The 25,002-nt window shown below is 37.1% G+C and overlaps 1 protein-coding gene across 1 annotated transcript in view; it reads right to left on the bottom strand.

Moving 5' to 3' along the window:
* Positions 1-220: 220 nt before the first annotated feature.
* EIF3H (eukaryotic translation initiation factor 3 subunit H) overlaps positions 221-25,002 on the bottom strand; it is an 84,922-nt gene continuing 60,140 nt past the window's right edge. Inside the window, exons 3-8 of the mRNA XM_026090019.1 lie at positions 16,994-17,161; positions 15,406-15,505; positions 13,876-14,025; positions 5,412-5,532; positions 3,066-3,198; positions 221-483 (exon numbers count right to left, since the gene is read on the bottom strand). Coding sequence (XP_025945804.1) covers positions 386-483; positions 3,066-3,198; positions 5,412-5,532; positions 13,876-14,025; positions 15,406-15,505; positions 16,994-17,161 — 770 coding nt within the window. The 3' untranslated portion in view covers positions 221-385. The remainder of the gene's footprint in view (positions 484-3,065; positions 3,199-5,411; positions 5,533-13,875; positions 14,026-15,405; positions 15,506-16,993; positions 17,162-25,002) is intronic.

Below are 25,002 nucleotides of genomic sequence, written 5' to 3'. Positions count from 1 at the left end.
AAGTTTGGTTGCAACCWAAACTGTGAAACCTAAGATTTCTTCTGTGAAGTCAGCTACCTTGAACATTTGTAATAATTTGTTTTTATTTCAGATTCCAAGTTAAATAAAACCTTTATTATTTGCTATGACTAAACATGAATAACTGCCAAGCATTTAGAAAACCTGAGTGACCACAGAAAATTCCAGTCTAATACGGCTAACAAATAAGGAAATACTAAAATATCATTAAAATTTGCCTTTATTTTTTCTTAGAGGAGAGTTCTACACAAACCAAGGTGACTGTTTTACAAGATTCTTTTCCCAATATACCAAGTTTTCAAGAGGATCATGAACAGTATAAAACTGTAAATATCTTTTTTCTGATGAGGATTATAGCAAAGTTTCTTCAGTTGCTGTAATCTTGGAGAGCCTGAGCCATGAAAAGTTTGCCCAGGTTCTGTGCGTTGAACTCCTTAATATTCTGGCAGTAGGTATTAATTTGACCTGCCAACAGGAAAGAAGAATAAGCTCTTGTCAGTTGTGAAACTCCCCCCAAAATCCTAGAACAAGATTTTTTAAAAGCCAGAAYGCATGAATCACATAGCTTTTATGTAGAGAAGCAACCAAAATAGCTTGACTATTCTATGTGTTGGAATTTTTGCATTTTCAGTATCCCCAAAAGAAGAAGAATAAATTAAATCAGCAGAATAGGTAAATTGGTATGCTCGAAAAAAAACACCTAATTTTCCTATAATTCGACTATATGCAACTTCTGAAAAGACACTGAACAATAAAAAGAATAAACAATTCTTGATGCTGTATTGGAAGATTAATCACATTAATTAATTGTTCAAATTTAATTGTCCTAAAAATACAAGGCTGAATTTCAGTTCAATTCTTATGCATCTGCTGTCCCTATTAAAGTATTTGCAATAAATATATTCCACTATTGGATTGAAAATTGCGGTGCTCTCATTTGACATTGCTAGCCTTTTTTTCCACCTAATATTTCACTTTATTAGGCATTTCAAAATCATCACAGTGTGAAGACTTGTCAGTGCTATACAAATCAAACATGCCCATCAAAACATCTTTATACAAGTACTGCTACAAATTATTTCCCTTGTTAGCTAGGAATAGCAAAACATGAAGCCAGTTTAGTCAAAATTAAGACTGCTTAGAAGGCCAATAAACTCCCAATTTAATGCTCTATTTGAAAAGTTTTTAAATGCCTCAGAGACAAAAGAGCTAAGTTTTATTCTTTATCAACAAACTTTATTTCATCTGAATTGAAGTGGATGCTTTCAATTCCTCCCCTGATTATGGTAAAAGAACAAATGAAGAAAGTGCTTTGGCTGAAAGTTGTTTTTTCCTTTAAGTATAATAGTTTTCAATTTCTCCTCTTATAAGATATGATTCATCCTAAACCATCACTATCATAAAACATACATGTGTGTACATACATGCACGCACTTCTTTTGTTGTATTTTTAAACTATGCTAAAGCTGAATTTTTAAGTACTTTAATGCTGCTAGCATTCATTAACTGGTAAAAATTATACCAAAACAATGCATTTTTTATTATTCTTTCTGGAGTCTTTCAATAAAGAGCATTATTTCTTCTAAAAGCAGCACTGTAAAAAAATCACTTGCTAAAATCTGATCACTCCAAAATTGAAAAGCAGCAGATCAAATTTACTTTTTAATGTCAAATCACTCAATCTTTTCTTTACACTAAACTACTAGGATTTAGTTTAATTCTTAATCTGTACAAAACATAAGAACCTTGTTGTATCAACACTCTTAACAGCCAGTTTTTAAACCACTGGCATAATTAATAGCGATAATTAATTGGTCTAAGAAGCCTGCTATAGCTAAGCAATTTGCTTTTTCATCACATTTTCCAAACTTAGATTACTTAGCAGGGTATCTGGGATTTCTGTTCTCTGTTGCCATTGTGAGGTCCCAAACATTTGCCCTTCCAGACAGGAGACATAGGAAAGGTGCTGATTTTTTTTTAATCAAACTGTGGCTACACATTGCAGCATACCAGAGAAAATATTTTTTTTTTTTGGGGGGGGGGGGGGGGCACGGACTATGCTCTGTTGCTTCCTGCTTACATTTTCATACACCTTGATTGTGGGGGAGGCTGTTTCCCTTGAACTCTGGCCACAGAGCTACAGTGTGCAGTCRTGGCCTCTGCCCAGTTCTATATGGAATTAAAAGTGAAATTTTCTCAGCTGCTGCAACAAGCTGTTAAGACTTAGGGATGTTAGCAGTAACTTCGGACCGCAGATGATAAGGCAGACAACTACTTTGCTCTGACTCAGTAGTTCCAGCCCAAATAGCTTATTCCTGCCTCTTGTCTGTACAGCCCCATAATTTTTGGCGTGGAGGGAGGAGCTGGGGTGTGAGGGAAGAGAGCAGCTTACTGACTGCAGTAGCCGCTACACCCATTCGTGCAGAAAGCCGTGCTCCCTAGGGCATTTCTCCTGCTCTGCTGTCAAATCCCACTTCTCCTCCTTTGAACAGGGCTCTGGTTGCTGCTCCTTCCCTTTCCCAACAACCCCATGGGCACAGATGGTCAGTCAGGGGCCCTATTCTGAGCACAGAATAAAAAATAAAGGAAGATAATCTCCATATTCATACATCAAATTTAAAGCTTTATGCAGCCATTCTGGTTGAACAGGGTGGCTTGCTTTTAAAAAATACACATGTTCATAACAGTATCTTGTAACAAACCTCAGTTACTTCCCTAGACCAGTGGATTAAAAATCTTTGATTTGTGGAAGCTCATTTTCTAACAGAGGCGTAGCCTGCCTATTAGCAGTAGACTTGTTTTTATTAACTACCTTTTTTGGATAATTCAGACACTAAGGCTATAAATCACAAGTTGAAATCACTGTCTTTGACCAAATGAAGGACAGTATTTGGAATACTACCAGTGCCGAAATACCATGCCATAATGTGAAATATAATGAAAAAAAATTAAGATGCTTTCAAAGGTAACAACTGTACCATTTCCCAAGGTAACATTAATATGTGCAAAGACGAACTATGAGTTGAAAGAGATTTCTAGAACATTACCTGCAATAAGCAGTGACTCCATTCTTGGAGGGGGCTGCGGTGGTTTAAAAAGTTTATTGATGTCCTCTTCAGGAAGAGGGGCTTCTCCTCGGCTTTGACGCTGTATATTTTCTTGCTGACGTCTCTGCTGGTACTAGAAACAAAGAAACAGAATGCAACAGGACTTTTAAAACAGTTACAAGTTTTTCTCTTCAAATGCTCTTTACCTAACCAGCAAGTATGTTTTAAAAATTATATTTACCCACATGGGGTGAGTAACCAAGCCAACCTCAAACAAACAACACCCCCTACCCAAGAAACCAAACAACCAAGCAAAGAAGTAACTGAAGCTCCTCCAAATGATAACCCCAAATGCAATTCAATTTACTTCAGGTCACTGGATAACAAGCATTTCTTTTTCTTTTTCAAGTTGGCACCTAAGAGGAGAAGTGATGCACTAGAAAATTATGCTGTACTGAGGTGGCGGGGGTTGTTTTTAAGATTTTTTTTGTAGAGATAAATAATGTATCTGCTAGAAAGAATACAGCATGGTAGTAATGGCTCCATTTTCCTCAAACACATTAGAAAACCCATTGGAAAACCCATTGGAAAACACACTGGAAAAACAAAGTTAGAATATGTACCTTTGAGAAGCCAGTGTCTCAAATAGTTATACAAAAGATAGAAATACTTGACTTTAGGCAAGTTAAAAGTCAAAACAGTAGTCATGTGAAAGGGGAAGAGAACTTTATCAATCAAGGTGCTTTAAGCCAAAWAATTTAAATTCTAAACTGAGAACAAGGTGGTGGTTGAAACAAAAATGCTTCCCAAAAGCAAAATGGTTCATTTCTCTATTCAAGTTATTTAGATATTCTGCCACTTTGATATCATTTGTCTGTGGGTTACCAGAGGATAAACTAGAGTCATCATTTGTAAGAATTAATTTATTATAAAAAAAAAATTATATTTGTTTAGAGTGGTTCCCTTTTCCATGCATATGACTCAAACTTCATAAGAGTTAAAAGACAGGTAATTTTTTCAGCTACTGGATAAATATTTGTTCTTGCAGAAGTACCTACATTCAAAAACCTGTATGTGAGATTTTGTGCTGTATGTCATAGTCGAGAATTAATGCTGGGATTGGATACTTATTAAATGTAAAGTTGTAAGCTTCCTCCCTGTAAGACCTCATATTCAACACAAAAAAACCTTTAAAATAAACAGGCCAAATAGTACAGAGTGTTTTCTCTCACTTACTTAAATCTATCTGTGCATAAGCATTTGAAAACAGTTCATACTTGGTGGCATACTGAAATTAAATATTTTTTTTTTCCAGTAGTAGTGACAAATACAGTTTTTGGACAATGTTAAAAATAAAATCTTAAATGCGCATATTTGTATGTGAATTTCATGTACTTTCTTCTTTCTTTGCATTACCCCATTCACTTCTCAGCAGTCTGCCTATTATTCTCTATTGAAACAGCTTGCTCTTAATCACAATTGCTCCATTTTAAAAATAAAGTTAAGACCACTAACTATGCTGCAATGAGCCACTACTAAAGCAGTTATAGTTAGTAAAGAAACAAGTGASACACCATGGAACCTACTTTGCTCTGCTCTTCTAAGTAAATAGATCCCCTTGTTATACACACAACCTTTGAAGYGAGTACCATTAGTTACCATCTTTTTATTCAAAGTAGGCAGCAAAAAAGCAAGTTTTCTGAAGAAAGCATGCAGCAAACTTCTATGTCCTCAAGAATCAGAAAGCCAGCAGAGATCACTGATCATATATTGCTTCCCTAAAGTATTTCCCATTCAAACTACAACTTTACTTAAAGGAAAAAAAAGAAAAATCTTAGTTTTAAAATAGCGATGAAGCATTTCACATGAATCACAGATGTTCTTTTTAATAATTAGCTACTTTGTGTAACAATATCTGCAAAGCTTTATCTGTAACCTGGATTGGTCCATTTTCAGTTTGCAGATATTGGATCTTGTCATTTCAGTCTGCTAGAGTAAAGAAGTCACATTTATTTTTCATGCAGGTATTTCTAGAATAAGCAGGTCACTCCCTAACTTCATTTATCACATGAAGTGAATTGTGTTCTGATTTCAGGCTTTTAAATCATTCTCATGGAGCTTTTTTCCATTTTACCAGCATTCTTCCATAATTAGACACAGTATTGCATCAAATGCAGCAATAACAAATAAAAAGTAATACAGTCTCCATACCCCAATCAGACTATTGGGGATTTTAAATAGCCCCTTTGGTATTAGAAATTAAGTGCCAACATCATCTGATCAGTATCACTATCTCCTGATACAAAACAAGACTAAAATGATATTTCTGATCAGAGAATCACCAACCTGGTGCTTCTGCTGCTGCTGTTTGCTTACGTTCCTCAGGTAGGTATTGTATTTAACAATGTCTTGGCTCATCTCATCCACTCTGTCCATCAGCAGCTGCAGACTCTTCCCTAGGTGATTACTGAAATACAAGAAACAAACATTCCTGAAATACAAGAAACAAACATTCCTGAAATACAAGAAACAAATATTCCTGAAATATAAGAAACAAATATTCCTGGAAAAAAAGGGAAAAATTTAAAACTTATTAAAAGTCACTTGATCAGCATTTCTGCACTAATGGCACAATTCGTAAATTTTCAAGTTCCCTGTTATCTCCATTCATATGTTTATTTGGTATTACCTCCTTTAGTGTCTTTGCTACATTGCAAATACCACATTTAAGTGTTTTGGTCTTTGTATGGAACCCCTTAGTTATGAAAAACCACTGCCTTAAGTGAATTCACTGATATCCAGGTCAAATGTACAAAAAAAAAAGGGGGGGGGGGAGGAAATGTTTAATGCTTCTGTGACATGCAACCCTGAACAACGTTCCAGAAGATGTGTCCAAGAAGTTTGGTTTCAAGTTACTGCTAGCTTTTTACAATCTTTCTGAACCACTGATGGGACAGTTAAATATTCAAGACTCCATCTCATTAGCTAGACTATCAAACCATGCTTGGAAGTCCAGAGGACACCACTCTCTCCTAGCTTTCGAGAGGGAGTGTTGCGTCCAGTCCAGCCAATTCCACATTCCACACCAGAGGCAACATGGAAGCAGCTAGGCTGGGCACGTCCAGTTCCAGTTATGCGATCCACAGCCTTGGCCAGACAAATGCAGTCTGTTAAACAATTTTTATTATAACCATTTTTAGCAATTGATTCAGTATTTTGCAGGCATGTTTAACTTAAGCTATAGCTTCCAAGTTAAAGTTTTGGAAGTTTTTAGGTTGGTGCCCATGGAGACAGTCTTCATCCCACACTGTGTGTACAGGGTAGTGCCATAAGAGAAGGATGCTTACTGTTCTGTATTGATCCCTTTTGATCAGGAGCTGCTAGCTTGCTGGCTCCAAACTAAGCCTTATCCAGTCCTACTTGGCTGAAGACCAACCAGTCAAATGGCTAAACTCCATTCTTCTTTTCCTCAACTGAAAGTCACTACTATTCATGAAGTCTCTTTCAAACAAAAACAATTTGGTGTGCTTCTACATCAGAATCGTATCCTTCGGTGACTGCTTCTCCACATTGTCTCAGGTTCCTACTGTCTCTTACAATGCATTCCCACCATCCTATGACACCAATGACATCCTATGTACAGGCTATGTACAATGCAAATTCTAATTGGAGGATACCAGTAGGAAGTAGTGGCATAACGTTAAAAAGGAACTACATACACAATACTACACATATCCCTTTTCAAGTGTGAATTATTCCCCAAATCCACAGAATTCATAGTTGCAGACAAAAGCTGATAATGCACAAAGGCACTAAAGGATACCTGCTGAGAAGGTAGCTAAGAACAACCTATCATTATCTCCGAGTACGAGAACAACTATTTCACTAGCTGAGCTGCCTGCTCCCTGAACAAAAGACTTTATCAGTAGTTTCAGGGCACAATTTATTTACAAGCCAAAGTTTTAAATCTCAGTTGTGTACAGGGGCAGATGCTGAGGAAGACTTCAGCTACAGAGCAGCAAGAAAGGTGCCACTATAATTATTATTTTTAAACTTCTTGTTGGATTTTTTTCTTTTCAGTTGAACATTTCAAGCCTATGATATTTAGAACTGTGGAATATTGCCATGGCCATGGGTGTGCATATTTTCAGTTTTTTATAGAGTTTATATTACACAGAGCTAGTGTTAGAACTGGATATTATCAGAAGTGCCTCTGTAGGTACACACTAATAGCCTTGTAGGGCATGTGGACATCACAAATACATAATTATTTTACAGATAGTGTCCATATGAAATATAGCTGGTTACAAAGAATGATTTTATGTGAATCTCTGTGGGACCAGAGCAGTGCAGCAGAATAGGGAAACAGGGAGTTATTGTTAGAAGTTGCAGTAATATAGTGTTTGCTCTCATTGCCAGGGAAACAAAAAGCTAAAAACAGATAACTTAAACAGATGTGAACTGAGACATGAAGTGATAAGTATGCTCCAAATACAGGATCAGTTTTTCCTCAGTTATCTCAGTGCTTGATACCCTTTTTGCTCCACCTCTCTTAAAAAAAAAAATCCAAAGGAAATAATTTGTAAAATAAAGTATATATACAATGCTAAAGTTCCATTCAGCAGAAATTTATTCTGATGAAATTTCAAAACTTAAATCCCCATTGCTCCATAATACTTATTTTGCTTGAAAGCTTTTAGGCATCTCCTTACCTTACGGACTCCTACAAAAGATCTCAAACTTCCCACTACTAGGTACCTAAACACTCCCTAAGCCTCAGTGCAATTCACAGAAAAGAGCAAGGGTGCAAGTAAGTGTGTTTACATCCGCATAAAGACTCACTTCCCCACAAGGCCCTGTGATAGGCAAACATAAGATAACAGCAAGAACTCAGCACCTGCATTTGATAAGTTGTTCTGGAAGCACCTTACTAAATGCATTTCAAGGAGGTTTCTTATGACTAATTCTGGCTTGTCCAGTGATCTGAATGCCCATTAGTGGCTGAATCACATTAAGGGTCCTCCAAAGCCTATTTTTCAGTTTCGTTTCAGATGAAATAAATCTAGGTCTGAGATCACTCTAAGTGGGGATGATCAGGAGATGTGCTTAGAAAGCACACTCCTGAATTGAGCTAAAAGACATAGATCTACCTTAAACTAGCACCAGGAGATCACCACCTGAGGCATCAGTGAATTCACACAGGAGGAAGATATTATGAATGCCCTACCTGCAAAACGGCTGTTAAACTAAGCATCACAAAGTCCGCACAGGGGGCTGGAAACAAACAAACAAACAAACAAAAAAACCCCCACAAAGGCTGCAGCTTCTCCTGCAGTTAGGACACTCATATCTGACATGTGGATTCTTACAAATCTAATGAAGAAATAATCCAATGTGAGAGCAGTCTTTCACTAGAAATGTGTTAGGATCACTCACTTGTACCTGGCCATCTGTAAAACTTCCAGAAATTTATCACCTGAGACTTACCTGTGTAGTCTGGATAACATCACACCAAAAGGTACAAAACAAGGACAAACACATACAAACTATCTGTCAAGACAAGTCTTGTTTTCCCAGGAAAATAAAAGACTAAAAAAAACCATAGCCTGCAAAATCATTTCTGGTGCTGTGCACTTTTTCAGTAACAGCCTAATACTACACAGGTTATTATCCTCCTCCAAGAAGGGCAAACATGAAATCAAGTCTATGATACAGGCATTACTTCTGATTTCTTGTTTAACAATTACCAAATACAAAGTTCCCAAACAATCCTGAGGGTGAGAAATGGAAACCTGTGAACTGAGCATCCTAATCCATAAGGAACAGTGACGGTCCTTAACACCTTGTTCTTCTAGCTGATGAGCCTTGCATTTGGTTGTGCTACAGTCTAGCTTCCACAGAAGGAGAACGCATCAACCAAAAATCAATTATTCTCATGTATCATTTGCCCAATGAGGGCATCCTATAAGGATGCAGACATGGCTACGAGTGACCAAAACAGCAGTCACCCTCTTCCTAAGTGAACACTTGCACTGCACAAGCTCCCCTTTGGGGATATATTTTAAGGAGAGCAAAGGTTCCTGCACCAGCAAATTCCTGCCTCTCCCTCACCCCTTCGACCAGGGGTTACAGCGCTCTCAGCTCTATGGATTCAGCTGTTTCCGTGGGTACACTTTAAACCCTTTCAATGAAATAGTCTACTGCAAATGCAAAACCACCCTGTGCTGGAGTTTCCTATTTTTAGGGAGGTTGAAGGCAAGAATGGAAGGGAGGAAGAATGAGAGCCTGCCTTGTTCAACCATATTGTTCCACAAAGCTATTTGTACAGTCGTGCTCTGAAACAGATGAGAGAATAAAAATCTTTGAGGGTGAGAGGGCTGTAGAGATGAAATGGGGGCGGTGGGGAGGAATGATGAAAGCAGCTGGGGGCTGGAACCTCAAACTGGCTTTGCTTCTGTGAGATCTGCAAAAGCGAGCTACACACGAAGCCCACATTTACTTCAGCATCTTTCATCAGGAAAGGGCTCCAGACCCACTTGCTGAAGGTCTGAAACATCCAAAATGCAGCCTTGAATCTGACACCAAAGCTTCAAAAAGAGGCAGCCATTCACACAGTTCTTGGCTTCGTGTGTCCTATTCATTAGTTTTAACTGTCTCTACGTGCAGCTTGCGGGCCTCACAGTTCACACTTTTAGAGATGCCTACCTACTTGCATCAGCCTGAGAGGGAGCAGAGGCCTCTGAACCGAATCACTMTGCTGTATCCAGCCACCTAATTATTGGGCACTATGGCTCTGAAGCTGGGGGCTGTCCAAAAATGATGGTCCCCTAAACTTGCCTATAATCCCAATAAATGGATCCCCTCCCTTATTACTTTTATTTTGCTTGCAGTCTGGATAAGGAGGATGAGAAATGGGAGCAGCACTGGCATGTATAAGAAAATAGTGTATCTGCTGTTCTGTTTTTCTGCTTTTCATCAGCCGTACTGAGGCCCCTCTGTCAGGGTTGCATTTTTTTGGGAAAGGTGCCACCCTGCACAGTGTTTCTCCTCCTGCGAGGAACAGCTTTGTGTGGATTAGAGAGGTACTGCTCGGCAAAGTACATCATTTTGATTAAATATTTCTAAGGAACGTTCCCACCACATAGCCAAACTTGTTTACATCTCAGCATTTCAGCCTTAGTTCAACCTGTGCTCTTTTTAAGAGGATTTTGTTTGAATGAGATATGTAAGTCAGGAGTCTTGATCTCCATTCCCTTTTCTACTCTGACTTTGATGTGTGCCTTTGGGCAACACATTTACCCTTTCTGTGTCAGCTTCCCCCATCTGCAAATTAGAGATTTTTATAATTGTCTTAATAATCCGCTAAGCACATTGAGATTTCTGAATAAGCAGTACAATGTATAAAGGTTAACTTTGTTTCTGAAAGCCAAGTAACCCTCCTTATGTCACTTCTGCAAAAACACTGCATCTGATGTTTGAAAAAATGTATCTGCCAAGTAGATGTTACTGCAGTAAATGTTCAGCACATGTTTGCTTCTACTGACGCACACTATTAGAAAAATTGCTTGAGACAAATTGAGATATTATAGAACAACCCTATTATGAAGCTAGACCACAAAAAAGCTTTTTTTAATTTAAACTAGATCATCAATAGAATAGGGAAGAGATGGATGAGAATGGGAAAGTTGGTTGTAATTATTGCTCTGAAGATCTGGAACATTATCTGACAGGATTTTAATTCTTGAGTCTCTATCAAAAGACTGGCAGTACTCCAAGGTCTTCAAGACATTTTGGTCCTTAAGGGTAGCAGGAGGATAACAGTTTGAGCAAGAGGCCTTTACTTGCTATTACTTGCTAGCTGTGTGCTATTCTGCCTTTAACTTCTTTCCCTAGAATATTCTAGTCATTTCAGATTTCACAAGAGAAACACACATTTATGCCCCCAAAATAAACTACTCTATACAATTATCACAAATGTACTTCAAAAGGAGAAAGATATTAAGGTGCAGACAAAGTACCTCAAATAGCTCCAGACTCAAACAAGGTGGGTGGCTGAACATGTGAGAATCTTGATGAAACAAACTCTCCAGAGAAGAAGAACTGTGGGTAAGTAATTTCATTGCCAAAACCATTGTTTCAGAAGATTAAAAAAGGTTCAGGGATGTTCCCAAAGGACATCCCCTCCCCCCACCCCCAAAACCCCAAACATGTAGCCTTAAAGTTCTTGCCAACTAACACTTCAGCGACAGCAAAGTTGAGTAAGAAGAACATGCATCAAAAATGAACAGAAGATGATACCTGGGATGCTTTTAGCCACAACTGTTCAAAGACAAAAATAAGCAAATGCAAAATGAAAATAAAACTCCAGAATAATAGAGGTTTGAACTCCCCTACTTAAGGTAACATATTCTTTGACAGAGAAATCTTGGTAACTGAAGTTAACTGAAATAGAGTTAAATATTTAGGAAGGTGGTATAAGCCAACCTACCTTGAATAAATGAGCATTAAAGTGTTTCTAATTTGCAGCTGAGTTATACCAATGCGAAATGCCATTGCACATAATCTGCCTGGTAACTAAAACCAGCTATCATATATAAAAACAAAACAAAACAAAAAAAACTAAAAAAACCCAAATCACTGGGGTCATTTTCAACAGCTTTAGTCTGCTTCAGATCAACCTAGGACCTTAAACTCCTCAAGCGGACCTGGTGAGCCAAGTATTCTGCCAGAAAAGGCAGTTTAGGAGACATAGCTCAGAAATCCCTCTGAAAACTGATGAATCTGTTGAATTAATTCCCCTTTACTGGGAAATTCTAGACTTCAATAATTACTTCAGTAAGCTGAAAAAATTGCTGCCGATATAAGATACTAACTGTGCAAGTTCAAAGAAACACACTTATTTGAAAAGGCACTTTTAGCCAGGTTTATCAAGAACCCAGTTCAGCATAYGTCATTGTTAAGAATGGTGCTGCACTCCTCCAAAAATATCCATTGAAAAGGAACTTTGATTCACTAAGAAAAAACATTTTCCCTTTTTTCTGTTGTGAAGGATTCCTAAGCACAGATGATGGAGAGTTCCCTTTTCTTTTGTGCTCATGTTTTTCTCTTGCACTTCTCTGATGTAAGGACCAACACAAAAGCCTGCCTTGCAGCAGGCCAGAATTTCCACAATATCGTTCCAAAAAGAAAAATCATTTGTACAGTTACTATCTTTTATCTTGAGTCAGGGCAGTAGTATGTTACAGTTACTGGACAGTTTGTGATCAGTTCATCAGATCAAATTCATTTCCTTTTCCAGAAATGTATCACGTGAATCTCAGCCTGTGCTGAGAGGGTAGAGTTCATGAGGAATCACTTACCTCCTACATCCAGCGCTCTCTTGTGATCTTTGACCAAGGAAAGAGTCTGATAGAAAGGCTGAAAACTCAGGCACACTGACCACCTTGGCAAAAATTTTTCACCGACTGATCAAATACAAGGTGGAAAGACACTTGGACAAAATAATTGACTAAATATCTCCTATGACATTTGTCAACTCCTGGACAGAGTTCTACCCTGTACCTGTTCTCTCTTGGCTAATTTCTCTGAACGTATCAGATCATCCACATAAGCTCCACATACTACAACTCTAAACAGACCATTATCTTTACCCTCATCTCTATTCAAATTCAAAAACTTACCCGAACAGTGTGCTGAAAGCCTGACTATTCACAGCACGCTGTGAAAGACTGACTGTCTTCATGGCAACCTCAAAGTTGAAAGAATAAGTGTCATGAAAAACAGAATCCTTCCTCCTGCTGAGAGCTAATGGTCAAGAAAATACAGTGGAAGATTTCTGCTAACTCAGGCAACATATGGACCACTAACAATATGGACTCATTAACAATAGCCTTACATAGGGGGAGAAGAAAAGGGCCACTAGTATTCAACTAATTTGGTGCTGCAGAGTCAATAGAGGGGATCAGAATCTTGGCAGATAATACCTTGGGGGGGGGGGGAAAAAAAAAAAAAAAAGCTTTACACCCTGAAAATATTTTAGAAAATACATCCAAGCTTCTATGCAACAAGATAATTCATCATTGTGAGCATCAGGTTATTTTGATCAGTCCAATAAAAATCAAAATTAACTTTACTGTGTCATGTAAGATTTAAATACCACCAAAATTTCTGACTGTACTGCTACAGGCCAGGACTACTTTGTTATCATAAATATACTTCTGTGGCAAAGTGCTACAGAAAAAAAAGTTATTCTTAGACAAAGTTATGAGAAGGTCATTCCAAAAATTCTTAAATGTTTAAAAAAAAATTAAGGATTCCACATAGTACCTTACTCTGGCACCTCAAATTGCAAGGTTATGACACATTTTAACAAATCTGACATGATGAATGCTGCCTGTCATTTAAACCAGTCCAAGCATTTTTGCTAATTTCTCCAATAGAGGCGGGTTTTTTTCCCCCTCAAATGCATTCTGCTATCAAAGTAGAATAAATGTGATTTACTTTTTATTAAAATTATTTACGTAATTACTTAAGGAATACTTAACAAAAGCATTTATACTAAAAAGAATATCTAGAGCAAGAACTATAGATATATACAGATTACAGACTGAATTTAGTCCTTGAATTTCATGCTAGTCTTACCAGGCAGCTTTTCTTTCAGCAAAACAAAAGGAAGAGTAAAGTCTTAACCCCCTTAAAGTCAAGGTAAAGCTTCCATGGACTGTAATGAGACTGGGATTTCACCCAAGGTGTTAAACTGTGGTTTGGGAAAGTGAATAAAAATACATCCATTATTGTAACAAGTACTTACCTGCTAGCCAGACTGAGCAATTCATGTCTATCGGCTACTGCGGATTTCTTTTCCAGTTCCCACAACATCACATTGATCAGGTATGAATTCTTAATTACAATGGGTACTTCTTCAAACATGTTTTCATAAGCAATGCTTGCTTTTTTCAATCTGTGAAACGAATTAAAAATATTTATTAATATAAGCAGTAGCTCTCTTTTTCAGTTTGCTGAACTGTTGCTCCAGCTACATTAAAGAGGCAATTCTGTAAAACTCCAAATTTCCAGAGTTCCACAATCAAGCAAAAGTCAAGCCTTTTTGGTAAGAGAGCATTTGCATGGCAAAACCTCATGTTTACAAAGACTAGTAAAAGCTGCTCAAGGAAAAAACTCTCAGAAGTCAAGCAGCCGCTTTGCTCGCTAATACATTACTTACATGAAAAAGCCTCCAGCAAAAGACTGCACTGGCAGGATTAACTCTGCCCCTTCCAAAATATTTTACTGTTTTCCCTACCATCAGGGTTTCTTAAATAGAAGTGAATAGTTAGTTACCATATGACAATGAAATAGTTTTAAAATCATAACTACTGTGATGAAAAACAATTTCCTCTATAGCTGAGTAATTATAATTTTTACCAACCAAAAATTAGATTGACAAAATAGTGTGTTTTGGTACTCTAATGATAATTAAATAATAGTAAATTTTATGGCAGATATTAGAACATAAATTTTAATATATATTTTTACAATATACATATAAAAGCTATGGTTATTGCTTTAAAATAGACATTATACCTTTCATAAAACCTGGAAATAAAGGCATGATATATAAGAAATATATCCCTAACCTCTTTGTATGAGAGTTGAATTTGGGACAAAAACAGTTGCTTTCACTTTTTTTTTTGACTAAGCAGCAGACTCATTTGTTCATTATGGAAATGTTATCTTTAGACACTGAGCAATGAAATGATTCACTTTTTCTGAATGAAGAAAGTTTAGCAAGTGTTTGTTTTTTTGCTGTTGAACAGCAAATTGTTTAGGAAAAAGATGTCAACTGGGGCCTACATCTATTACAAGTGGCTAATCTTTTGAAACAGAGTAATTATCCTACTTTTACTCCAGAAGAATATGTCCACACAGGGGAGTTAATTTGGAATAAATACAGAAAAATAGCTATTCCAGAATACCTGTTCAATTTTCCTTCTGGAAAAAAAAAGCTTACGGACAGACCAGCTATTTCCCTTTCTACATTTCTTTTTTTATATTTTTGACTCTGTTCCCAGATATAGCTATCTTCACCATGTTCCTCACAGGCAGCCCGCTGACCTTCTCCAAAATGAGTTAAAGTTCCACCCCTTAAGCCCTTATTTAGATACCCTAAGACTTTCAGTCCTTCTTAGCCCACTGTATGTGTACATCTATCGCTACACCTACATATTCAGTTTCCCCAGGACACACTATTTTAAATACAGTATTTCATCATCCCATGTACCCTTCTGCCTCTCAAATAACCCAGCAAACCTATGAGAAATTATTCTTTTAAGTTACTTACGCTTCTGGAGAGAAGTCTTTCTCTTTGCAGACTTCCATCAGTTTGGGAGTCAGTCTGTATGCCTTTAGTGACAAAGACCCTTGGGCAGTCTTAATGGGGTCTATAATCAAAATGGAGGAAGGATATTATTACAAACACTAAATTGTTTTTTTTATTTGAATATCTTAATAATTTAAACATGAGGAAAAAAAAACCTAAATAGTCCTATTAAAAAAAAATTAAGACACAAAGACGACTATAGCCGAAGTAAACGTTGTACTGAAACATAAAATACAGCCGAACTACAAATGAAGCTGATTAATAAACTTATTGGAGAACACAGGGGGATCTAGGCTCATTCTACTCACAACATTATTTCCCCATTAAAGTTCTAATTCACACTTTCTTTTCCTTCATATGAATTATCCACAGAATTCAGGCATAAGAGCTACCTCATTTAAACAAATATTCTTCCCTCTAGTCATTATGTAGTAAATTAAAATATTCATTAAAYTACATTTTATACAAAAAATAGCATTTAAGAGTAGCAGTAAGCTAATTCAGATCAAGTTGCCCTGCTGCTTCATGCATAATAATGTAATTGGTATATAAAAAAATTAATTTTGCCTTGACATACTACACTGAATTTAGGGGGAAATTTTCTAAACAAACTGTTACATTCCTCGGACAAGAAAGCTTAACACTTGCAGCATGATAACGGCTGAAGCATGCCAACATTAGAATAAAAGCTGTGTTAACATTCATGTTGTCTGAAACTTAACACAGTAAAACTTTTAGCAATCGGTGATAAAATGAAAACCAAAATAGACTGAAACAAGTGGAAAATTCATCAAGGTCTGATGATGCAATGTTTCCAGCCAATATAAGTATACTTTAACAACTTGTTCTTTACTGTAATCCAATTGTTAACATACTGAAACAATTTTGGGGCAGCTCATAAGATTGATCGTATTCATTAGTATTTTTTCTGACAGATACTCAGGACGTTACATTTACTTCTCAGCTGGAAACTATATGCAAGTCTGCCAGATATGGCAAACTGTGAGTGTTTGGGGAGGGGGAGGCTATAAAGCTGTTAAATTGCCTACGGTTCTGATACAGCACAGAACATCTGGTCTGGAGAGCTTGAGGAAACACCATTAAATAGGCAGAAAAGAAAAAAATCTTTGTGCTAAGAAACAGTCCAGGTTTTGTATGCTTCTGTCAGAGGTATAAAAAAACTTGGCAATTCGTGCTATGATTGGTCAGTCACGTACAGAGCCAGACACTCCAGCAATCGGGGTTTGTTAGACATCTGGTCTAGCTCCACCAGCCCCTTCAGCGAGGGAGGGGAGATGGAGGAATAAAAATGAAGCAGCTACTCCAGCATTCCAAAACGTACACATCAGGGCTCTGATAGCAAGAAAAATAAACAGAAAGAAGGAAACCCTGTCTAGACTTAGCTGCTGCTGAGGCTGCCGTAGACACAGGGTTGGTATTTACTTGAAAAGCCTTGCCAGGCTACTCTTACAGGCAAAAGACAGAATACAAAAATAGTAGTAATAATATTAAGAGGGGAAAAGAATAATAAAGGAAACCTCATACTGACCGTAAATGAGAACTACAGACTCCTCAATTGCATGCTGGTAACTGAACTGGGAGTCCAGGAGGGCACGAGTGACAAAAGAGCCATAGTACGTGGACTGGTACCAGCCAACGTGAAGATGATCAATGTTTACGTGGCGAAGGCTTCGCATCATTTCCATCTGGTATTGAACTAGATTAAATAAGAAGTATAAAATTTTAAAAAGAATAAACAGTTTAAAAGGTAAATTTACACAATCTCTACTATTTTTAGAGAGCTTAATATTAAATGAATAAATTGTATTTTTTTTTCCATTTTTGCAACTGCACAGAGAAGTTTGTTTATTCACTACAGGACTATCTTCATTAAAATCCAGAGCTTCCTCAGAGAATAAGAGYAAGACTTGCCTGAGTTAGCAGACTGTTGTTTTTTTTTCCAGCTGCAGTTAATTGCTAAAGTGATCAAACTGCTATATAGGGTTTAGAGTATGTACTACCTTGCTCATTCATAAAAATTTCTGATACTGCGTTTCACAAAGCAATAACAATTTACCGTTTAGTAGCAAGCAAAGGGTCATTTAAGTTCTAATACTGTCAAGAATTAAATAACTTTTATAATCAAAAGGAAAAATTGTAGAACTGAAATAGGAGAGCAAAGTCATTCATGTCTCCTTTGCAGTATAAAGCTATGTTTTCAGTATTACTGTTTGGGGCACCAGCTATAGCTGTCAGATAATTTTGATTGCATTTATCCTCAATTTTTCAACACTGTTCCTTTTTATATGTGGTAAGTTACCTTAGGCAGTAGAGAAAAACTTTTTGTCAGGATTTTTACGCCAGTAGCTGTCACRTATCACTGTACCAATGAATACTTTCTGTGTCTACTAAATGTCTCATTCAAGCAGATTCCTTAATAGAATCCTGTTCCATAAAGGCAATATTTAATATGGTCCAATCAAGTAGATCAACACTTTATTACTTATCGGTTATTTCAAACAGAGACTGTACCTGATGGCTAAATTTAAGGCAATGGATTTCAGTGTGATTATCAGATGAACCAATGCTGAGAGCCAACTGATAGGAAATCAAATGCAACAGTACTAGATAATCTTTAAGGTCTGCCTGCAGTTGCAAAATTTACAGAGATACATGCATACAAGGGTTTTGATTTTATTTTTTTCAAGGCTTCTCTTTGCAGACAAAAATATGATATTCATTATAAAAGAGAGTGACATAAATCAATCAGAGGATAGAATGTGCTAATTCTTCAGACCCCACTTCATATTCCTTTTAGGAGGGAAAAATTCCAAATATATTCTCTAAAGATATTACAAGACGTTCTTCAAAAACAGAGGAATATTTTTTCCAACTTATCATACATGAAGCACAAAATGAATTCTGCAGTCTGTGCTGCCCATTTTCATTAAACTGCCACATCTTACTAATTGCATCTTTTAAAATAATCTACAAACACTTATGTATGCACTTGCAGACTTTCTCCAGAGCATACATTGGTTCTTGCATTCTATTTCATAATATCTTGACATAAACGATTTGCAATTTGTGTGTCAGCCAGGACATCAATTAATATGGCACCCCAAAACCAGGATAGCAAAAATATGCAGGCTGCAGTCTGAAATCCCACATATTGCATGCAAAGAAAAGGTCTGCACCATTTGGCTGACTCTAAACCAAGACAAATAGAAAGATGCCACTACACTCCTCAGGAGAAACAGCTAAGTGGAACTGATCAAATGGCTATTTTAAAACCAGTATAAAAATCTTCCCCTTTGCCAGATCAAAATAAAGTAACTTATTTTAATCCTTCTTTTACTGCACAACTTCCAGGAACACCAGCCAGTTTCAAGAACACCCCTTAGACAGCAGTCCCTGGTGCTTTAACGGGTAGTATCTCAAGACATTTTCCATATTTCTCACAAAAGCAAAGCCAAGGTAGCTGGTAAGAGAATCTCAGCCCTTAAACCTCATCTTTTTGAAGATGTTAAGTCTCTAAATTCTATAATGAAAATATGAAGAACACACACCTTTCCCAGAACAAACTATGAGACTATTTGTGCAAGCATGATTTGAATATAAAAAGCACAGGATATAAATAGAATAGGCTATTTTGGTTAAAAGAAGGTTTGCAAAGATAGATCTGTGTGGAAAGTGAACAAGACTTGCATGAAATTATGGTTAGTTCCCTTCCTAGCCAAATGAAGTAGTCATGAACAGGAAAAAATAAAATAAAAAAAATGGAAAATGATTTTCAGAAGCAGATGAAAGAGATAAAACATTTTTTGAGAATGAGATTAAATGTGGATGTTTAGATAGCTGAGGTCTATTTCTCCTTTTGCATGGGTGATTCACTTGCAACTAAGGACAGTGTCAAAGTAGAGGTGGCCATGCCATGATGGGAAAATATATATATTCACATATAAATTTTTATGAAATCGTGGTTGGCCTAGTCAGAGAATCTCTCCCTTAAGAGGGCTAATCTAATAAAGGAAATACACTAAAAAAAATCCAGATCTTTTACGATCCTGAATAAAGATATACCATGCTCTTGAAAGTATTCATCTGAGAGGTAACTGATAACTATCTGAAGAAAGCAATGTTTAAGTTCCAGGACATTTTCTTTTTCTTAAACACAATATAACCAGCAATGTATAACTGAACATAAGTGTAAATGATATCCCAGAGGAGAAAAAAGACTCACTGAAAACCATCCAAATTTCATGTCAGCAATTCCTTCCCTCATGACTGTTAGCAGTTAAATGATAATGAAGGCAATAGCGGAAAAATCTCAAAGAACCAATAAAGCATCAATAGCTAGCATCTCTGCCTTGGGAAAACAACTGCAGAAATTAAAACATGATGCAGTCCCCACCAGAGAGAAATGGAAACTCTTTTAACCAAACATATATATTATATAACATGTATTAGTAGCTAGATAGCTCTAAGAAGCTGCCAAATTGCACAAATGGATAACAGCTCCCAAGTTGCTTTTGTTGTTACCATTACCACTATTTCTTTCCATCTTTTGCCCAATCTACAAAACATCTTCTGCTTACCTAGAAGCTAAGCACAGACTAGGCACGTGCTGTCTCCTTCCACCCAGTCCTCAAACTGTTAGGACCCGGGAAAGTCATGCAGCTCTACGAATAAGGAGTTCACCGTCTCAGACCATAGCATTTGGGAACGTGGGTGCCCTCCTCCTTCCCAAGCCACCTGCAAAGGTGCCACTAGCAGTGCCACCGGGTCCGAGACTACTTAAGGCTAAAGCAAGTGGGGAAAAGGGCAAGTGAACAGTCCAACAGTCAGATTAGAATGGCTTTTTCATTTAGCACTGTATCTGTATTTTTAAAGCAAGTTATTTGTTCAGAAGCTTCTTTATAATGAGGTAAACATTTGCACATCACTGTGTACTACTTGCATTAAGAATGCATGGCCTCTCTCTCCTGGGACATCACGCATCTCATGAGCTGCTTTCAGAGGAGAAATTGTTTTGAACACAACAGCCTCTCTTCTTAGTATTGAAGAAGCTACCTCCCCTAAAATTGTAATTTTTTGTAAGTTTGCAAACAAAGGGAGAACAAGAAGAATTAATGCAGTTAGTAAGTGTTACTATAAATTTGTCTAGAACAGAAAAGAAAGCGCAAAACTATACAGAATGTGTGTTTTGTTCAAATTTGACTGGTACTTCTGGCACGACTGATGAAATTCCTTGACTCAAGATATACGACAACGTGAACTACAGAAAGTCTGTTAAAGTAGGTGTTTTTTCCCCTCCAAATTAAATTGTTTCAACAATTTAGTTGTAAAATATTAAGAAAATACTAAAAAAGTCAAATTTTTTTTCCTTTTCCAAAAGGTATGGTCAACATTAGCAACATTATCTGAGCTTTAATGTATATGAGGTATATCCTCCACTTTACAAAAACAGAAAGTAACATATCTGAAATTATACAATAAATCAGAGACAAGACAGGAATTGAACACAAATGTGATGACCTGTCTTACACTGGGACAACTCAGTCATGTTCTCTAAATATCTTAAAATATCCTCTGTCAATCCATATTCCAAATTCATATTCCAAAACCTAATTTAAGAATCAGTCCAATCAATTGAGTCATTGATCCCCCTACCCCCATCCCAAAAAACAGTCCAAGTGATGATTTTAAAAAGCAAACAAATCGCTAAGACACCAGAGTTTGCAAACAATTGGTAAATTTACATCCCTCAGGAAATAACAGCTTATTTCTAAAGCTGTTCTGAAACAAATGTTACTGTAGTAACCTGATACATGATGCAAGTTTATTTAACACTCCAAAATTGCAGGATTTTCGTTTGTTTATAAACAATTCATTAAAATCCAGAACTCAGGAATTCACATATTGATGTATGTGTTGCAGAAATTTAGATCAGTCAGGCCAAATTCGGCCTGGCTTATAGTTTGTCATATTTCACATGTCATAATATTTATTGCTGGTAAATATTATGACATGTGAAATCCTGATCAAAGATGACCTGGACACAATACATTTGATGGCACCTCCATTTGAAGGCCTCCATTTCCAAACCAAATTTTAAGTTGATACATCTTAAGAAATTTGATTTTCAGAGTGGCAACTGACATGTCTCCTAAAAAACCCAACTCCTCCAGAGTGAAAGAACGTAGTACCCAAGTCCAAATCCCTTTTGAAAGTACTGCCGACTGTTTTTACATTCCTGCTCATCCAATTCCCTGACGTGTACCTTAAACGCTGCATTACCAAATAAATTAACAATTCTGCACTAGAAACCACTAATGTTTGTGTAACCTTTAGTCTGGATTTCACAATTGAGTGTTTGTCTTGACTTACATTGCAAAAACTTGTCCTTCAACTCTGAACTTTAACAGCAAAAATTACACATCTTCATGAGGGCAGTTCACCAAATCTCCAAAGCAGTTTGAAGACCTTCAGTGCACCCACACCCACAAGGGCCTCCTCAACAAGATCACGTGGATTATCTGAGGATGGATAGTATTTCCTCAGAGAACCTTCTCGCAAATGGACAATTCAAAAGAAAGATAAACTAAAACTCAGGCTTGTCACTAACTAAAACTTATACCGCACCAAGCATGCTTTCCCAGAGATGCTAAAGTCTGTGTATTGGAAGATAAAGTATTCAGCTTCTCCACTAACATCTCTCTGAATTTATCCGACAACTTGAATATGGCCAATTTTGGTTATGCTGGTGAAACTGTATTGAAAAACAACTACAATATTCTTTTTATAGCAACCCTACTAACATGGGTAGTATTTTTAAGGCAATAATTTGTCTCTTTTGAAGTGCTACCATGTGGTAGTGAATGTACTGAACAAGTGCTCTACACTACATGGTACTTTTTAGCAGCACAAAATTTTCTGTTTTCTCTACATGTATTCGGCTTTGCCAAACCACATGTATGCTTCAGACAGTATCTTCAATGACTAAAACAAGTTAGCAGATGCTAGTTCAAGGAACTAGCGTATGCATTTGAAAAGAATGAAAATTGATTTATTTAATTTAATTAAGCACAGAGAATTATGGAGACAACAGATTAATCTGTTTCCTTCCACACAACCAATCTCCATTAATTGTCTAAAAAACTATGAATCACAAAGATAGCATCTATCGATAGCAACTCAAATTGTGAAGATACAAGTGTAATTACTAACACAACCAACTTATTCTGGTAGGAAAAAAAAAATGATGGGCAAAGAAAAACAAAAAAACACAGTTAATTCCAGTAAAGGTGATACTTCATCTGAAAGAACCTTTAGATACCACTGAAATATATTTAAGCGTATGTAACACACACCCACATGCACGTACTTGCAGATTTTTATCTACATSCAACCCCCCCACTTCTCCCAAGACAAATGCACAAGCTTAGTAACTCAACAATTCACCTATTCAGGAGAAAAAAATTAAAAGTAAATATTGCCTTCCTCAATAATATTCATTTCCTCCTCTGAAATATCAAGTCAGGGTTACAAAACAGTACTCTATTTTATGCATTTTGCTATACTGGGCTGAAAGCACCTGATCTCCTCTAAACTTGGAAGCTAAGCAGACCAGGGCCTGTGAATAGCTGGATGGGAAAAATCACCTGAAAACAGGCAAAAGTCCAAGAGTTATAGTAAAGACCACAAAAACAAAAGTGAGTCAAAAGACTTAAATCAATTTCATTTTAATTGCTAAATTCAAGGATGAAGAAAAAAGGGCAAAATATATTTTGTCTGAAGTGGATTGAGCTTTTCTTAAAGAATTGCTACGTTTTAATACATTGGCAATTTGGACGGTTAAACTGCATGCCATCTCAAAAGCAAGCTTTACAAATCTGCATTTCCTTTATAGAGACTACAGGATAAAGCGAAAACCCAAGCCTGTAGCAATCACCTCCACAAGATGCACTGCTCTATGCTAATCGATGCTATTGCTCTAGTAAGAGCGAGCCTAACTCTGACAAGATGATCTTTACAGCAACTGAAGCTTTACTAGCGTCTAATGCTTGCTAAAGCTAACTCCCCCGCTACCCTTTCACTATAAGAAGTCACAGAAGCGAAGGGAAAACTCTAAAGTACCTATTAATTGTGTGCGCTCAGCAAGCTCATTCATTTTTAATGCTGATCACAATTGAATGTTAGCTTTACTACAGCACTGAGCAATGTTAAAAAGAGCGCTCTACAAAAAGTACGTGGTACCTAGAGAAGGCACCGCAATCAGTAAGCGAACACTGAAAGGTAACAGGAATGAAACAAAAATAAAATTGGCATGTTTGGAGTGCTTCTGTCTGGAGGCACTTAGCCAAAGGTAAGCACATATCTGCATTTACTACCCGATTTGTTTGCAGGCTGTCTCCCCCAGCGCTGCTGACTGGAGGGTCGGCAGCAACTGCATGCGCAGGGGTAGCCGTCCTGCAGTTTGGGACACCACAGCAATACCAGCAGCTACTGCGCTATCACCAAATTGTTGCTTTTCAGAGATTACTCCACAACATGAGCCAGCACGAGGGCGTACGTCCTACGCATGCCGAAGGAGGGCAGGGTAGGGAATATGGAGTTGGAAAGGGCAGCTCTGCCGGTGGTGTGAACAGAAGAGGACGAGGACGAGGACAAGTCCTCCGAGAAAAGGAGTAAAGCAAGAGGATGGCGAAAGAGGGGATGTGCGTGATAGGGGAAGGGGAAAGATCAAATGGGAGCACACCACATGCGCTGGCACTCGCCCARGACTGCTGACAGCTGAACTTGGGGCTCTGGTTTAAGCATATAACCACAGAATCAGAAGGCAATCAAACCAGTCAAACTATCATATAATTTTATTAATATATGAGCAAATGCTCAGATAAGCCTTGGAAAACCTAAATAAATCTCACAGACCACACAATTCCCTACACAGCTAAAGGCAATGGAAGCTTGTACTGTTTTTAAACAGACACACCAGTGCCTCAGAAAAAGTCAAAAAGAGATGGGCAGGATCATCAATACGACTTTCAAGTCATCTTTTAAAGTATGCAATAGTATTCCAAAGGATAAACGTGTTATAATACTAACTTCCAGAAATATTAAAACAATTGAGTCTTTAAAAAACTTTTTTTTGAATCCAGAAATCCATTTTAAAGTAACATTATGAAATTAAAGTTGAAATCACACAACAAAGTTTCGCTGTTTCATTGACAACATTCTTTAAAAAGCAATTGTCAGCAGACAAATGCAATGCATTTTAAAGATCTTCTGCCATATATTTAGAGTAGTTTTCTTGCCATTTATATAGAAAGCTACATCTTCACAATATCTTGCAAACACTCACCTATTTACACTCAATCTCCTCCCATAAGGCAGGTAAACATTTTCCATATCTAAGTACCCATTTGGCTTACTGCACTACTATTTTTATGTTGGCTGAAGATGGATTTGATACATGATTAAAACCTTCACCAATAAAATCATTTCAATCAGCACTATATTGTCATGACAGCAGTAAATTATACTATTAAAAATGCT

Source organism: Apteryx rowi, unplaced genomic scaffold (genome assembly GCF_003343035.1).
Source record: "Apteryx rowi isolate R43461 unplaced genomic scaffold, aptRow1 scaffold_840, whole genome shotgun sequence".
In the NCBI taxonomy this organism is placed as follows: Eukaryota; Metazoa; Chordata; class Aves; order Apterygiformes; family Apterygidae; genus Apteryx; species Apteryx rowi.
The sequence above is the reverse complement of the archived record's forward strand: the minus strand, read 5'-3'. Positions and strand labels throughout refer to the sequence as shown.